This window comes from Urocampus carinirostris, chromosome 12 (assembly GCF_059441175.1).
Source record: "Urocampus carinirostris isolate Australia breed hairy pipefish chromosome 12, RoL_Ucar_1.0, whole genome shotgun sequence".
In the NCBI taxonomy this organism is placed as follows: domain Eukaryota; kingdom Metazoa; phylum Chordata; class Actinopteri; order Syngnathiformes; family Syngnathidae; genus Urocampus; species Urocampus carinirostris.
The window spans coordinates 39070607-39089217 of NC_142360.1; the positions used below are offsets into that span (position 1 = coordinate 39070607).

The 18611-nt window shown below is 43.5% G+C and overlaps 1 protein-coding gene across 5 annotated transcripts in view; it reads right to left on the minus strand.

The window, feature by feature from the left end:
* Positions 1–18611, minus strand: part of tle2a (TLE family member 2, transcriptional corepressor a) — a 108942-nt gene that overhangs the window by 33366 nt on the left and 56965 nt on the right. For all 5 annotated transcript variants that reach the window (XM_088349330.1, XM_088349329.1, XM_088349328.1 and 2 more), the window contains one exon: positions 6034–6097. In XM_088349330.1, the coding sequence (XP_088205456.1) occupies positions 6034–6097 (64 nt within the window). The remainder of the gene's footprint in view (positions 1–6033; positions 6098–18611) is intronic.

Below are 18611 nucleotides of genomic sequence, written 5' to 3' on the forward strand. Positions count from 1 at the left end.
TTGGAATAAAGCAAACGTTTGTCACAAGCTCCCATTCCATCCTGCCCGACGTGAAAGATGCACAACCCGGGCTACCGGACAACGCCACAATAACAAGCCACCAGAGCAGCAAGTCGGCATCCTTTCCACACACTTTTCTTAGTCGGTTTTTCAATAATTGCGTGGTCTATAGAGTCAGACTGCCAAGAAACATGGCGATGGCAACAATTTCAAGCATTTTCAATCACTTCCTGATCTCGAAAACACATTTTCAAGGAATTCAGGCACCCGTACGAACCCTGGTCAGTCCATCACACCACCTTGGCCGCTAAAAGTCACAAGCACTCGAAAGCGGGGGCCGAAGGGCGTTTGGAGAACCCGGCGTGGAATATTGTCGTACTGCTGCAATAATCACGTCTAATTTGAGCTATTTGAACCTTTCGACTCCTAAGAGGAGCGCGGTAAAGAGTAAAGGGAAAGCGTTTTGGAGTCGGGCGCCTCGGAAAGTGACAGGCTGACATTTGCTTTTCGGAGAGGAGATTGGCGAGTCGGAGAGCTGGAACGTTCTGGCAGGAGGAGACGGCCAGGGGTTGGCTCTCGGCAGACATATCTCTTGGCACGCGGCAGGCTTTTTTCGAGGGTTGTTGTGAGTCCACGCGCAGGTGTGTGTTGCGCCTCCATAAAAGATGCCTTTCCTGGCAGCTGGTAGCGCCGTTTGACAGTTAGCGTGCCAAGTTTCGCCTGTTGCTTAGCAACAGCCAAACTCTCCCAAATCGTCTGCCAAGAGAGGAGACCCTGCCTATACCCCCGCACACCCCGCCCCCCGTATTCTTCGATAGAGCCAAGACTTCCACCCCCGTCCCTCTTCCACCCATCTATACACAATTCCCGACACAGTGCCAGAAACGAGACTTAACGCTTTATTTACCGAGTTTCATGCACCTTTTCAAGGCCAAATTCAAGCACTTATCGGTTTGTTTGGCAATTTGCATACTCGGCAGCCAATCAGAAGCCTGCATCGAATAACTTCGTGCTTCCGGACTTTCCCGAGCGTTCTAAGGTCGCTCATTTGCATATCCTGTTCCAAAGTAGACGCACAGAGAACACAAGAACAATGGAGAAGTGGTTAGGAATCAAGGCAAAATCTCAGCCCCAGAAGAAAGGTTCAAAAGAAGCTGACAAAAATATATGACGCTACGAAACGTAAGCGTACATTAAAAGCAAAAAGCAAGAGAGAGAGAAAAGCAAGGGGGAGAGAGAGAAAAAAGCAAAAGAGAGAAAAAGAGAAAGGCGAGCGAGTGAGAGGAAGAGAGTGAGAGTAAGAGAGTGAGACAGAGAGAGGGAGCGAGAGCAAGAGAGAAGGGGAACGCGAAAGCGAGAGAGGCAACCGAGAGAAATAGAGAAAATCGAGAGAGAGAGCGAAAAGCAAGTGAGACAGAGAGAAAGCAAAAAGCAAGAGAGAGGGAGAGAGAGAGAGAAAAGCAAGGAGAGAGAGAGAGAGAGAAAAAAGCAAGAGAGACAAAAAGATAGAAAGACGAGCGAGTGAGAGTAAGAAAGTGAGAGTGAGAGTAAGAGAGTGAGAGTGAGACTGGGAGAGAGAGAGAGAGAGAGAGCAAGAGAAAGAGAGAAGGGGAACGCGAGAGCGTGATGAGGCAACTGAAAGAAAGAAAAAAGCGAGAGAGAGAGAGAGAGAGAGAGAGAGAGAGAGAGCGAAAAGCAAGTGAGAGAGAGAGAGAAAGCAAAAAGCAAGAGAGAGAGAAGCAAGGATAGAGAGAGAAAGAAGCAAAAGAGAGAAAAGGAGAGAAAGACGAGCGAGTGAGAGTAAGAGAGTAAGAGTGAGAGTGAGAGATATAAAGTGAGAGAAATAGGGAGGAACAGAGAGAGAGAAAGAAATACAAGTAAAGCTTCTTTGTGAGAGGCACCTGGCTTTGGCATCACCAAGCGGACACATTTCAACCTGCAGCTCGTTTTTCTCTTGCACTTCTCAGCGTTGTCTCGCGGGTCAGATCCAATCCCTTAACAAGCCTGATCTGGCCCGCGGGCCGCCTGTTTCACTTCCCTGGCATACACAATTCCCAGCTCAGTGCCAAAAAAAAAAAACACTTAAAGCTTTATTTATTTATTTAGTTTTCTGGCAGGGCCCAAGTAGGCTTCTTGGCAGCCGTCACGGTTTGATACGGTGGCGAGGGGTTCAGATGGCAGGCTCAATTCCCGCCGCACCGATCGGACTCAAACATTCAAAGGGCGCTACGCTAATGGTACTGCCGCGGCAACATTTGCATACTTTTCAAGTTCTCGGAGCCTTTATGGGTACGACCTCGAAGTTATGTTTAAAAAAACGAGGAAAAAACATTCCATTTTGCCTCAGGCGCCTCATAGAGAAACCTCCTGTGTTGTGTTTTGGATAACACTATACATCGCTGGCATAGATAGCAGAACAAATGCTGATTTTATGGACTACAAAACTGTATTTTCAGCCTAATTAAACGACGGCTTTGCTCTTTATAAATTACAGTTTTGCTTTACTATGAACTATTCTTAAAACAAATCATGTTCCAATAATTATATTTTGTTATTTAAAAAAAATCAAAATGATCATTAAAACAAGGAAAATGATCTCCAAGGGCCATATCAGATGACTTCATAATGTACTAGATAGATAGTTGGAGATAGTCAGACAGACAGAGAGTTAGAGCTAAATAGATATAGATAGAGAGTTAGAGATAGATAAATAGATAGATAGAGACAGATATAGATAGATAGATAGATAGATAGATAGAGACAGATATAGATAGATAGATAGAGACAGATATAGATAGATAGATACAGATATAGATAGATAGATAGATAGATACAGATAAAGATAGATAGAGACAGATATAGATAGATAGATAGAGACAGATATAGATAGATAGATAGAGATAAATAGATAGAGATATAAATAGATGTCTAGATAGATATACTGGACTGTCTCAGAAAATTAGAATATTGTGATAAAGTTCTTTATTTTCTGTAATGCAATTAAAAAAACAAAAATGTCATACATTCTGGATTCATTACACATCAACTGAACTATTTCAAGCCTTTTATTATTTTAATATTGCTGAATTTGGCTTACAGCTTAAGAAAACTCAAAAATCCTATCTCAAAATATTAGAATATCATGAAAAAGTATACAAGTAGGCTATTCAACTAATCACCTTAATCATCTAATTAACTCGAAACACCTTGCGAGGGTTTCCTGAGCCTTAAAAACACTCAGCTTGGTTCAGTAAACTAAATCACTGCTGATCTGACTGCTGTCCAGAGGACCATCATTGATACCCTCCATCAGGAGGGTAAGACACAAAAAGAAATTTCTCAAAGAGCAGGCTGTTCACAGAGTGCAGTTTCAAAGCATATCCACAAAAAGTCTGTTGGAAGGGAAAAATGTGGCCGGAAACGCTGCACAACCAAGAGAGATGACCGCAGCCTTAACAAAATTGTGAAGAAGAGCCGCTTCTAGAATTTGAGGGAGCTTCAAAGACAGTGGGCTGAAGCTGGAGTCCAGGTATCAAAAGCCACAGTTCACAGACGTGTCCGGGAAATGGGTTACAATAGCCGTATTCCCATGGTCAAGCTACTTCTGAACTCAAGACAACGGAAGAAGCGTCTGACTTGGGCTATGGAGAAGAAGCACTGGACAGTTGCAGAGTGGTCCAAAGTCCTCTTTTCAGACGAAAGCAAGTTTTGCATTTCATTTGGAAGTCAAGGCGCCAGAGTCTGGAGAAAGGCTGGAGAGGAGCAAAATCCAAGTTGCTTGAAATCCAGTGTGAAGTTCCCACAGTCAGCAATGGTTTGGGGAGCCATGTCAGCTGCTGGTGTTGGTCCACTGTGTTTCATCAAGTCCAGAGTAAATGCAACTGTGTACCAAGAGATTTTAGAGCACTACATGCTTCCATCTGCTGAAAAGCTCTATGGAGATGAGGATTTCATTTTCCAGCATGATCTGGCACCTGCCCACAGTGCCAAAACCACCAGTAACTGGTGCACTGACCATGGCATCACTGTCCTTGATTGGCCTGCTAATTCCCCTGCCCTGAACCCCATCGAGAATTTGTGGGGTATAGTTAAGAAGAAGATGAAAGACACCAGACCTACAAATGCAAATGAGCTGAAGGCCGCTATCGAAGCATCCTGGGAATCAATAACACCTCAGCAATGCCACAGGCTGATTGCCTCCATGCCACGCCGGATTGATGCAGTAATCCGTGCAAAAGGATTCCCAACCAAGTACTGAGTGCATCAATGGACATTTTCAAATGTTTGATTTAGTTTTGCTGTTATAAAATTATTTTTTTACTTGGTCTGAGGAAGTATTCTAATATTTTGAGATAGGATTTTTGAGTTTTTTTCAGCTGTAAGCCAAAATCAGCAATATTCAAATAATAAAAGGCTTGAAATAGTTCAGTTGATGTGTAATGAATTCAGAATGTATGACATTTTTGTTTTTTTAATTGCATTACAGAAAATAAAGAACTTTATCACAATATTCTAATTTTCTGAGACAGTCCAGTAGATGGATGTCTAAATTGATATCTAAATAGATAGATGGATAGATAGGACTGGATTATGAGGACTGGGACCACCATCTGCGTCATTTTTACGTTTTTTTTTCTTTTATTCGGTAGTGCGGTCTATTGGGTCGGACTGCCAGGAAACACGGCAATGGAATAAGTGCGAGCCTTTTCAAGCGCACCCAAAATTCAAGCATTTTCCTGACTTTGAAAACACAATATTACAATTAAAGCATTCTCAAGGATTTCAAGCACCCGTGAACCCTGTCAAGATGACTAGACTTTCCTCGAATAGTTGGTGTATTTTCCCAAACTATTCAACATACAGTGGTTTGCAAAACCATTTGTCCCCCTTGATGCTGCCACCGCCATGTTTGACGGTGCGGATGGTGTGTTGAGGGTGATGAGCTGTGCTGCTTTTAAGCCAAACATAACGTCTTCGATTTTGGTCTCATCTGACCAGAGCACCTTCTTTCACGTTAGATGTGTCTCCCAGGTGGCTTGTGGCAAACTTTAAACGACACTTTTTATGGATATCTTGAAGAAATGGCTTACTTTTTGCCACTCTTCCATAAAGGCCAGATTTGTGCAGTATACGACATAGATTCTCCCACCTCAGCTGTAGACCTCTGCAGTTCCTCCAGAGTGATCATGGGCCTCTTGGCTGCATCTCTGATCAGTTTTTTCATTGTATGAGCTGAAAGTTTAGGGGGACGGCCCTATCTTGGTAGATTTGCAGTGGGCGGATACTCCTTCCATTTCAATATTAATGATTGCACAGTGGTCCTTGGGAAATCTTTTTGTCTCCAAATCCATCTTTAAACTTCTCCACTCGGACCTGCCCGGTGTGTTCCTCGTTCTTCATGATTCTCTCTGCGCTTTAAACAGACCTCTGAGACTAGCACAGTGTAGGTGCATTTATACAGAGACTTGATGACACACAGGTGGATTCCATTTATCATGGTTATTCATTTAGATCAACATTGAATCATTCAGAGATCCTCACTGAACCTCTGGACAGAGTTTGCTGCATTGAAAGTAAAGGGGTTGAATCATTTTGCACGTCCACTTTTTCGGTTTTTATTTGTGAAAAAAGTTGAAAATATCCACCCACTTATTGTTGATGCTTCACAAGAAATGACAGTTTTATATCTTGATGTTTGAAGTCTGAAATGTGGCAAAAGGGCACAAAGTTCCAGGGGGCCAAATAGTTTCGCAAGCCACTGACTATAAAGATAGATCGATAGATTGAACCTCTTGACAAAAAATTACACATTGAAAAAAAAAAACGGATGATTGAAAAAGAAAATCTGGCGATGTTTTGCTAAGGATGACGGCATATCCGCAATTAGAAGTTCCTAAGTTCAGAGAGAAGACGCAAAAGCGTTTAAGTGCCATTAATTCCCTGACGCAACATTGTGTGTGGTCTCGCGTGCGATTCCCTGTGGGTGTTTAGCAGCTGGGAGCGAATGAAAGGGACCCAAACGACCCGTCTCACCATAACGTAGTGTCTCTGGATCTCCGTCTTCTCCGTGGCCAGTTTCTCGCATTCCAGCTTCAGACTGCGAACAGAGAGAAAGACAAAAAGGAAGCAGTTAACTTCAAGTCGAGTCATGTTTATTTGTGACGCCCTTAATCAAAAAGAGTCTCTAAGGGCTGCACAGACCACAGATTATTGCAAACCACGGACTATTATGACAACATCCCCTGATCTATAACCAACATGAAGGCAAGGAAAAACTCATAAATATGTCAAGTCAAGTCATGTATATTTGTGACACCCTTAATCACAAGAGGTCTCAAAGGGCTGCACAGACCACAGATTATTGCAAATCACAGACTATTATGACAACATCCCCTGATCTATAACCAACATGAAGGCAAGGAAAAACTCATAAATATGTCAAGTCATGTATATTTGTGACGCCCTTAATCACAAGAGGTCTCAAAGGGCTGCACAGACCACAGATTATTGCAAATCACAGACTATTATGACAACATCCCCTGATCTATAACCAACATGAAGGCAAGGAAAAACTCATAAATATGTCAAGTCATGTATATTTGTGACGCCCTTAATCACAAGAGGTCTCAAAGGGCTGCACAGACCACAGATTATTGCAAATCACAGACTATTAATCAACATCCCTCGATCTAAAACCTACATGAAGGCAAGGAAAAACTCAAAAATCCCAGCAAGAAGTCATGTCAAGTCATGTTTACTTGTATAGCCCTTTATCACAAAGAGTCTATTAAATAAATTGGTGCGCAATTTTCTTAATATAAATATTGAAAGAAATAAAGAATCTCAGGAGCCGTTTTAAACCGAAAGAACCAAACGGCTCTTTTCAGTGAGCAGAGCCAAAAGGGCCAGGTTTCCAAATAGAGCTATCCACTCGGGTGCGACCAGTAGGGGTCAGTGACGCTTCGCATAACAACGCCATAATGTCAAGCCACCAGAGCAGACGAGTGTCCGTCATTTTTAACACACTTTTTACAAAATGTTCTTCATTTATTACATGGTCTGTAGCGTCGAGACTGCAACATGGCAACAATTCCAAGCATTTTCAAGCACATCACCCCAAAATCAAACGTTTTCTTGACCGGGAAAAAAACAACAATAAAATCCAAGCATTTGAGGATTTCAAGCACCTGTACGAATCCATGAAAAAAATAAAAAGAAGGTGACAGAGGACTCTGTTACCCTTTCATCGTTGGGATTTAAAGGAGAGGTGATGACAGGCCATTAGCGCCTCCGAGAAGAGGAGAAATAGACGAGTGGCACTTAGCTCCGGGCAAAGTATCAGTCTTTTTTTATTTGATTTTTCTCCAAAGTGACCTGTTTGTCCTTGACTTTTTTTTTTTGCCAACCATTGAAGATTGAAAAAAAAAACTGAAAAAAAACATGAACACAACCTGTTGATACTGCACTGCAACAGCGTAGTATTTTCAGATGGTTTCATGTTACTGTGTTATGGGATTTATTCGTTTTTGAGAGAAATAACATGCAAGGCATTTATTTCTTATATCAACACTTTTGATATACAGACGCTGCCCTACTTATGAATGAGTTCCAGACGATCGTATGTAAGTTGAATTTGTTCGTAAGTTGATTCAGTGCTATATTTTGTATGTTTAAGGTTTGTATAAGTAACCTGTATTGTTTTGTACTAAAAGATAAACACTTCATAAAATAATGTGCTCTATAAAAATAAATAAAGTTCAACTCACTTTTGGAAGATGAGCTTCAAGAGTTAGGCGACTTCCTTCTCCGTGGTGCAAAGTGGACGAAAAAAAAAGCAATCCTAACATTTTCTCAACCGCATCAAGCTTTCTTATTCCACTTTTGTTTCGAAAGAAACGGCTCGCCTCTTTACACTTTACGCCAACCATATTCAGATTCAGATATACTTTATTGTCATTCTAGTACACGTGTATACAGAACGAAATGTCGATACATCTGACCCGCACAGTTTCCTTGAATGTACAGATATAGATAAAATGTTGTATTGAGTTGGAGTATTGAAGTACTAATAATATACTAAATAATTATGGCTATGTATAGTATTTTACAGTAGTGCAAAGAGTGCAAGAGGAGCAGCTAACCAGATATTGAAGGCAAATACGAAAAACAGAGAGTAATCAACTCAGCCAAGAAGATCACCGTCTCTCTGCCCAGTCTGGACGACATAGCAAGCTGACTGCAGCAGGGACATCAACATTATAAAGGTCTGGTCCCACACTTGCTACGACCTCTCGCGGGCCGGATACAATTCCTTAGCAGGCCTGATCTGGCCCGCGGGCCGCCTGTTTGACATCTGTGCTCTAGCAGATGCTACTACTCCCCTTAAAACAAGAGGGCACTATATAGAGAAATATTGTGTATTGATATTCTTATTTTGGAATGGTGCTACCGCACCATTTTTCCTTGCGATATTCTTCTGATGATCTTAAAATATAACTTAAAATAACATATAACATATGAAACATAACATCATAGGCAGCCTTTCCAGCAGCTCCGTGTTATTCCGCTCTTTTTGTGATTTATTGTTTTAAGTGTTTGCTTCTATCTTCGGTGTTTTTCGTCCCGTTTGACAACAACACTTTGGATGACTTTCTATCCTATGGTTATGGGTTTTAACGCACAAAATGCGTTTATTCGAGGAATCAACTCCTTGCCCTGAAGAATTCTAGTGCCGGCGTGATGAGGGGGGCCCTATCGTGGATGCAGAGCCGGAGCTAGCGAAGCGGCTAGCGGCGTTATAAGTCTTTGGTATCGTCCGTAATCATGGTAAATGTGAACTTTCTACCAAATAAGACCGACGAATTGGCTGCGCTGGTGAAACATGGCAAACGTCTAGCATTCGGGCGCTAACGTGGAGCTAACGTGGAGCTACCCGGCTTCAGCGCTGTTAAGGACAGAGACACAAAAGCCTGCGGGAAGCGGAGAGGGGGCGTACTCGCTATCTACGTGAACACGAGGCGGTGTAACCCTGGACAAGATTTCCATCTGCTGCAGGGACGTCCAACTTTTGGCCTAGCGTGTGACGTCACCCACTCCGCTGTTGCTAAACTACAACACAGCACCCCGAGGCCATCCTTTTAATCTGTTAATAAACAACAAAAGGATACTGCTGGAAGTGTGAATTTCCCCACGGGGATGAATAAAGTATCTATCTAAAATGTAGGCCAGTCTCCACACACAGTACCATGTAAAGATTTTTGATGTTTATCCTGGAATGCCCCGGTCTACTTCCTACCTATAAGCCTATTAAGGTACATAGACTAAACAATCATTTATCAAATACAGCCTTCATCATATATTAGAGAACAATATGCAATCGCTATCCCCCTCCAAATTGGCGCCCGTGTCTCTATTGACCCCTTTTCTGTTTATGACCTGGCCCAGAATGGACAAACAAAAACGCAAACAGAAACGCACAGAAACGAAGAGGCGGCCAACACATCTCCCGTGTGTCCCGTATCTTTCTGTATCTATCTCGCCGCACGGCCCAACAGTTCCCTCTTGTCTCCTAAAATCGGATAATGCTTTCGGTTGCGTTGGGACACGCTTGATTCTCTGCTGTGTCCTCAGATCGGGGGTGGGCAACGACAGCCAGAGGGGCCAATGCGGCCCCGTCAGGCTTTTGCATTGGGACTGCCAAAGAAAGCATATGATGACGATATGTATAATAGCACATTAAGTACTATCCATCCAGTCATGATTTGCACCGCTTATCCTCAGTAGGGTCGCGGGGGTGCTGGAGCCCATCCCAGCTATATTCGGGCAGTGGGCAGGGGACACCATGAACTGGTTGCCAGCCAGTCGCAGGGCACACAGAGACGGACAAATCACTTGCCAATTAATCTAACATGCATGTTTTTGGATTGTGGAAGGAAACCGGAGTGTAATACTCTATAGTTTGCAATAGTCTGTGGCATTTATATTCCTTTATTATATATATTATATATATATATATATACATATATATATATATATATATATATAGGGCAGCACGGCGGCGCAGTGGTTAGCGCATGTGCGGCACAGTTCATGTCATGGGAACCTCCTGCGTGGGTTCAAATCCAGCTCCAGACTTCCTGTGCGGAGTTTGTATGTTCTCCCCGTGCTTGCGTGGGTTTCCTCCGGGCACTCCGGTTTCCTCCAACATTCCAAAAACATGCATTTCAGGTGGATTGGCCGGTCTAAATTGTCCCTAGGTGTGAATGAGCGAGTGAGTTGTCTGTCCCCGCGTGCCCTGTGATTGGCTGGCAACCAGTTCAGGGTGTCCCCTGCCCACTGCCGGGAGATGGCTGGGATGGGCTCCAGCCCCCCCGCGACCCTAATGAGGATAAGCGGTACGGCTAATGAGATGAGATGAGAGATATATATATATATATATATATGTATATATATATATATATATATATATATATATGGCAGCACGGCGGCGCAGTGGTTAGCGCATGAGCGGCACAGTTCAAGTCATGGGAACCTTCTGCATGGGTTCAAATCCAGCCCCAGACTTCCTGTGTGGAGTTTGTACGTTCTCCCCATGCTTGCGTGGGTTTCCTCCAGGCACTCCGGTTTCCTTCCCACATTCCAAAAACATGCATTTCAGGTGAATTGGCCGGTCCAAATTGTCCCTAGGTGTGAATGAGCAAGTGAGTTGTCTGTCCCCGTGTGCCCTGCGATTGGCTGGCAACCAGTTCAGGGTGTCCCTTGCCCACTGCCTGATGATTGCTGGGATGGGCTCCAGCACCCCCGCGACCCTACTGAGGATAAGCGGTGCAGCTAATGAGATGAGATATATATATATATATATATATATATATACCACAGCCATATCCCCCTAGTGGGAGGTGGCTAGAGTCTTTTTGGGAGATTGATTTAGAGGAGGGGATTCCCAGCCCCCTCGCTCAACCCAACTGAGGTGTTCGGAGTATTATTGTTATTATTATTATGAAATGATCTGCATTTATATAGCGCTTTTCAAGTCAATGACTTCCCAAAGCACTTTACAGTGTGCTTCACATTTCCCAATAGCGGCCTTGTATTACAGCCATGTAAGACGCTAACCTGCTTATTGATGGTATTAGGGGTTCAGTGTCTTACCCAAGGACACTTCGACATGTAACACAGACAAGCCCGGGATTCGAACTGGGATCCCTTGATCCCAAGACGAGCGCTCTACCTCCTGAGCTACTGCCGCCCAAATTATTATTATTGTTATTATTATTGGGATATTCCTTTATAATGAAAACAAATTGGATAGGTCTCCAGGATTGGCCCCTCGGCCAAATTCTTTAACTTCATACGGCCTCAGACTCCAAAAAGTTGCCCACCCCTGCCCCAGGGAGTTCCACGTTTCTGGCTTTGCATTTACTCCCATTTGCTTGCAGGCGACAACTATATTGATCGGGAGGAGGAGAGGGAGGGGGGTACAGGAGTTGATGACGCGTGACTGGTGGGAGGCTTGCGTGGAAAATTAGAATATGATTAATACGGCAACATTAGCCCCTCGGCCGCAACAGGTAATAACAGCCCCATCAGCTCCCGTTTCACGCACACGCGCATAATTGACTCATTTATCATCGCCGGCTCGGTGGGAAAGGGGCACGAGGGGGAGGAAGTAAGGGGGAAGTCGGGGGGAAGGAAGAGGCGGCGGGCGAAAGGTGGAGGGGGAAAAGTGAGGATTAAATCCCTCCGACGCCATTCCCCCCCTTCACCTTATAGATTTTATTACAGTGAGATTGCCTCTTGCCTCAAGTGTGCAGGGTGTGAACCAGAAATCACATTTTGGATTGGATGCTTAAAAAAAATCAATTTTTTAAAGAGAAAGATCTCATCCCTCATCTCATTAGCTGCAGCGCTTATCCTCAGTAGGGTCACGGGGGTGCTGGAGCCCATTCCAGCAATCATCGGGCAGTGGGCAGGGGACACCCTGAACTAGTTGCCAGGAAGCACAGGGACTGTCTCACTCGCTCATTCACACATAGAGACATTTTGGACCTGACGATTAACCTGACATGCTTTTGGAATGTGAGAAGAAAACCCACGCAAGCATGGGGAGAACATGCAAACTCCACACAAGAAGGTTCGATCTCATGACCTCAGAACTGTGCCGCAAACGTGCTAACCACTGCACCGCCGTGCTGCCTGAATGTAACTTCTCATCTCATAAGCTGCACTGCTTATCCTCAGTAGGGTCGCGGGGGTGCTGGAGCCCATCCCAGCAATCATCGGGCAGTGGGCAGGGGACACCCTGAACTAGTTGCCAGTAAGCACAGGGACTGTCTCACTCGCTCATTCACACATAGAGACATTTTGGACCTGACGATTAACCTGACATGCTTTTGGAATGTGAGAAGAAAACCCACGCAAGCATGGGGAGAACATGCAAACTCCACACAAGAAGGTTCGATCTCATGACCTCAGAACTGTGCCGCAAACGTGCTAACCACTGCACCGCCGTGCTGCCTGAATGTAACTTCTCATCTCATAAGCTGCACTGCTTATCCTCAGTAGGGTCGCGGGGGTGCTGGAGCCCATCCCAGCAATCATCGGTCGCTACTTTGTGGATTTTCACTTTTCGCGGGTGGTTTTGGTCTCAATTAACCGGGTCTAAAAAATAATAATAATAAAATAAAAAAAATTTAAAAAATAAAAATATTTATTTATTTACTTTTTTAAGCATTTTTAAAGGGGCGTCGCTACTTTGCGGATTTTCACTTTTCGCGGGTGGTTTTGGTCCCCATTAACCGGGTCTAAAAAAATAATACTAATAAAGTAAAAATATACAAAAAAAATAATAACATTTATTTATTTTTTTAAGCATTTTTGAAGGGGCGTCGCTACTTCGCGGATTCATACAATCATTACACATCAAAGCGGCGCTGCCACGAGCGGCTGCCTTTTCCAGCAGCTGCCCTATTCTTTTATTGTCTGCTCCTATCTTCGGTGTTTTTTCTTCCCGTTTCGACAACTACACTATGGATTACTTCTATCCTATGGACATGGGTTTTAGCGCACAAAAATGCGTGTATTCAAGGAATTTCAACTCCTTGCCCTGAAGAATTCTCGTGCCGGCGTGATGAAGGGGCCTATCGTGGAGGAAAAGCCGGAGCTAGCGAAGCGGCTAGCGGCGTTATAAGTCTTCGGAACCATCCGTAATCTTGGTAAATGCGAACTCACGACCAAATAAGATCATCGAGTGCTGGTGGAAAACATCGAAGCGCACAGGGAGCGCAGTTGCTGTGTTTTGCGGAAACGTGGCTCACGTTTAGCGTTCCGGACGCTAACGTGTAGCCGCCCGGAGCTACCCGGAGCAATCCGGCTTCAACGCCGCTAAACAGAGACACGAAAGCCGGGGGAATCGGAGAGGAGGCGGACTTGCTAACACGAGGTGGTGTATCCCTGGATTTTCACAAAGAAAAGCTTTCCATCTGCCGCAGGGATGTCGAATTTTTGGACTAGCGTGACGTCATCCGCTCTGCTACAAGCACCCCTAGGGCATCATGTTCATCTGTTAATAGACAACGGGGTAGACTGCTGGAAGTGTGAATTTCCCTACGGGGATGAATAAACTATCTATCTATCTATCTATTTTCACTTTTCGCGGGTGGTTTAGGTCCCCATTAACCGCGATAACCGAGGGATTACTGTATCTATCTATCTACTTGATGAGTGTAGTGTGTGTTTGACCATAACGGCACGTAGATTGTGCTCCTGCGTGTTGATTTTTCTTGCACACATACCACAAAAAATGGCTTTTAAGATGGAAAATGAGTGTGCGCTCCTTTAGAGCTAGAAGAAGGGATGCGTGGAAAACGGAAAACGGTTGATAATTGGTGGGCAGGAAGCGAGGAGTGATTGGCTGTCATAATTGGACTTTAACTGGGCGCCATGTAGATGCTAAGAGAAGCATGAAAGAAGGGAAACCTGTATGTCACGTCATTCCCCGGCGGTGACAGAAGATAAGGCGATCGGCCGAATGTACGACAAATCTGCAGCCTGTCGCTTTTTCAGACAGCTGCGTTTGCGTTGCCGACGAACGCACACACAAAATCAATCAAACCCGAGAAGCGTGCAAAGCCGTATATTTTATCCCATTTCGTCAGCAACACGCCCACGTCTAAGCACCGACCTGCTGAAGGACCGCACAAAAACCCAAAGCGGGTCAAAGGGAAGCATCTCATTAAGATGCTGCACTTTAAGAAATGTCCCAGGTGTCATTTCATTCACCATCCTTTGTTGCCCTTACCTTTGAGTTCATTTGCGCGGCTTTTTAAAAGCATTTCCATGCCGCGTCCAGACGGTTCCTTTTATTATAAAAGGCGCGTGACTGGGTAGGAGCCAAGAAAAGCCCAGAAGAATTAGCAGTTTTGGCTGGGTTGCTTCAAAAACTAAAGTATTAAAATTACTCATCTGATATATATACATATATATATATATCTTGATATTTATCTCTATCTTTATACCTCTATCTTTACATCCATATCTCTATCTTGCTAAAATTCAACATTGCTAAAATGCGTCCTATGCTGTCTTAGTCGGATGTGGAGATTATAATTCACGCGTTTGTGACCTCCAGTCTCGATGACTGTAACGCACTACTCTCCGGTCTCCCGAAGTCCAGAATCAAGAGTCTTCAGCTGGTACAAAATGCTGCAGCGAGGCTTTAAACTAAGAGAAGAAAGTTTGATCACATGACCCCGATTTTAGCTAACTTGCATTGGCTCCCTGTTAGCTTAATATGTGATTTCAAGGTTCTCTTGGTATTATACAAAATCATACATGGACTTGCTCCCTAATATCTTTCCGATTTAATTTCCCCCTATGTTCCGGTCCGAAGCCTTTGTTCTGAAAGCGCCAGTCTACTGGTGATCCCAAGAGCCAAGAAGAAATCAGTAGATTCGAAAACGTTCCATATTCCGGCCCCGGTGCTGTGGAATGCTCTTCCCCCTGAGATCGGATCTGCAACCTCAGTGGAAATGTTTAAATCTAAGCTTAAAACACACTTATACTCTATAGCATATGAATAACCTATACTTTTTGTTGACAATATCTGTGTATTATTTGTCATCCTGACAGGGGGATTACCACATGTGCGGTCCCTTCTCAAGGTTACTTCATTTTCCTCATGTTGAGGTTTTTGAGTTTTTCCTTGCCCTCATGTTGGTTTCAGATCAGGGGATGGTGTAATAATAGTCTGAAATAATAGTCTGTGCAATAATTTGTGCAGCCCTTTGAGACTCTTTGTAATTAAGGGCTATACAAATAAAAATGACTTGACTTGACAATCTTTATATCTATCCATATATATATATATATATATATATATATATATATCTATATCCATTATCTGCACTGCTTATCCTCTATAGGGTCTATCCCCTGTTGTCAGTCCGTCTGTGAACCTCAGTGTATACTAGGCAAGCCTTTTTCGACACTGACTCCCACCTGTCCCGTTTTTACTCTCATCTGTCTCCGGCTACAACCTGTTTTGATCCTGACCACGTCCCGTCCCGACTTATGACCCGTTTCTGACCCCGACCACGTTTTTGCTCTCTGTCCCGTCTACTGACCTGTTTTTTCCGTCCCCGACTCCGCCATCGCTCGCCACGGAAGATCCACTTCCGCGATCGGAGTGCAATCCGAGTATCAGAGCGACCTGCTATCCGCGTCCAGCAATCACCGGATCGTGGGCACAACCCTTTCCCTTTCTTCCAATAAAACTTGTGAGAATGCAACGCAAGTGGGTCCTGTCTCCGTTCTGGTTTTGACACCTAGGACCCTAGGGCTTAGGGGAACCAGACTCGCAAATATGTAGATATACACGGTTTGCTATCATGTAAAAAAAATGGTCTCCATTTCTTTTCCCTTCTTTTTTTGCCCATATTTTACCGTTTATATTTACAATTTAACCATTCCAAGAGCTACACAAATGGAGGCACTCTTCCACATTAACAAGATTTCTTTTCCCTCGTTATAATTTTTATCTGCACAATTTGTGGCACCATCCAACCAGTGTTCCCTCTAAACTGCGCGTGTGCGCAATTGTGCACTGCTCGCACATTCTCGGCGCACAAGAAAATCTATCCAGCGCACAAAAACGAGGGCTCAAAATTACTTATTAAGAAGCGACTTAAGTCAAAGTTACAGTTCATTATGGTAAAAATACACGGGTTCCCCTGACGTTGTGTCCTAAATGCGGTATTTTGAAGTCGAGTAAAGTTGAGTAAAGTTAGTAGAGTTTGTCGAGAACCGGCCTCTTCGGCTCGGCTCACTAAAAGGAACCGGCTCCTTCTGGTCCTAAACGGCTCTTCAGGTTGTTTTTGCTTCTTTAATCCCAACATGACCAAATATTATGTAAAACTATGCACAAAATGACTTATAAGAAGGGGGGAATAGAACAAAAAAGAAAAAAATACCAAAATGAAAAAGTAATGAAAAGCTGAGAAAAAAAAGAAACAAAAGGAAGAGAAAAAAAGAAGGATTTTTTTTTAAAAAGCCAGAAAAAAAAGAAAGAAATGTAGGAAAAAAGTAAACAGAACAAAAACAAAAAAGTAAGAGCTGGGGAAAAAATAAACACAATAAGATTTTTTTTTAAAGGAATTTTTAAAAAAGTAGAGAAAAACACGAAAAAAAAAGAAGAAAAAGTTTGTGTTGCATTCAAATAATTTCCAATGATATCAAGTGAATCTTGTTGCCAACATTCCACTAAAAAATGTGATTAAGTACAGTTCTGTATCTTACAACCGACTCAATAAACCCCCAAAAATGTTAATATTATGCGACAAAATATATCAGGAAATAAAAAGAAATGGATATCTTGTGAAAGAATTGTAAGAACTAATGACATTTGTAGGCCATCGTACACGAGTCAATTCATTCAAAAGAGAAAAATCATTTTGCATAGCCGGAAACTCCGCAAAATGTAAGGTGATGTCAAGTTTTGGACATGATTGATCATGACTTAGTTGCCACACTAGGGATCGCTGTTGCTCACTGTTGTTTCAAGCGTTGCTCACCGACTTTGTGTGAACGCTCAGACCCCTAAAGAAAATTATAGGGAACATTGCATCCAACCAACCTCGTGCTAAAACCCCAATTTTGCAACATTTAGCCCTCGTTTCACTTAAAATATGGTCCTTGAGTGTTGGGAGGATCCGGGAGGTTCCTTCAAGAGTGTAATGACTTCAAAGTGGACAGCCCTTCAACTCATGTTTCGTCTCTTGACTAAATCATTCTCAATTAGGTACGTGAATTCTCATCACCTGGCAACCGCACAAAGATGATGATTTACAAATAATCCTCGTCTCGTTTTATTTTATAATTACTGAAATGACGGGCTTGTCGGTTCAGTGCGACCGGCTTTCAGGTGGCGCTAAGTGCTCTTAGACGGTAAGTGGTGGCAAGTTTAAGAAGGATGTAAACTGTTTTTGCGGGGGAAAAAGATATCAGTTGGCACTAAATCTTATTGATTGTGACATCACCGTAATCACAGAAGCGTTTAGGCCGTCGGCCTCGGGCCCTGTGAATGTTCGCTTTACATCTCATTAAGTATTGATCGCTCGCTTTCTGGCAAATCCACTGGAAAGTGAAATAAATCAAACGGCTCTCTAGCCCCCACAGTGAGAATGAGAGCCCACCAGAGTTGCTTGTGTACACTTTCATCGTCTTTCAGAAGAGTGTCACAGAGGAGCACAGGTAGGTGGAGTAGCCGAAATTTTTACTCAAGTAGAAGTACTGTTCATAGGAATGAGTGGAGAGGTGTTGTAAAAGCATGGAGGGATGTTTGGACGCATTCTAAGGGATGGGTGGCGCACCGCTATAATGCAGCAGGGGTAAACCAGTGAAAGCTGTCGAACCCTGCTGTTGAACAAAAGAGTGTGTTGTGTCACCCTGACCCATGTGACACGGCTGCTTTCTTGTGTCCCGTTTCATCTGGAAGGACGAAAGCATGACCGACTTGGGTGCCCACATTGTTTGGGTGTTTGGGCATTTGGGTTGGCCATGGTCCAAAAATGTTTGTGTGTGTTTTTTTTGCTATTTCTTCCCCCTTTTTTATTTTCTTTGTTATTGTATGTGTTTGTCTTGCTGTCAGTCACCCCTCTTGAGGGATATGACCAAGGTAGATAGATAGAAAAGTACTGTTACATGAGAATGAATGCGCCTTAGCGGAGACAGACAAACGCGTACTTACGTAGAGGGGTTTTGCCTGTCACATGACCTTTTTGAAACGCAACCCCTACAAAAACAAAGGATTGCTGTACTGTCTTCTTATACACATTGGCTATTGCCCTACAGTAAGAATCTTATATTGGCTCGTGCCTCGATAGAATCAAAACTGCTATAAGCTTGGCTATGCAGTGGAACCTCGCTAGTTCGCAGTTCCACTTTTGCGGGTTCAGAGCTTCGCGGGTCTAAAAAATATACCTTACCTTCTCAATAAAAGCATGTATTGACTTGACGCCATTGAGCGCGAGCTTATGTCAACGGAGGATACGGTGTGGACACTCTTATTGTGAAGGGGAGGGGGAGGCCATGACACAATGCTTAGTCATGGTGAG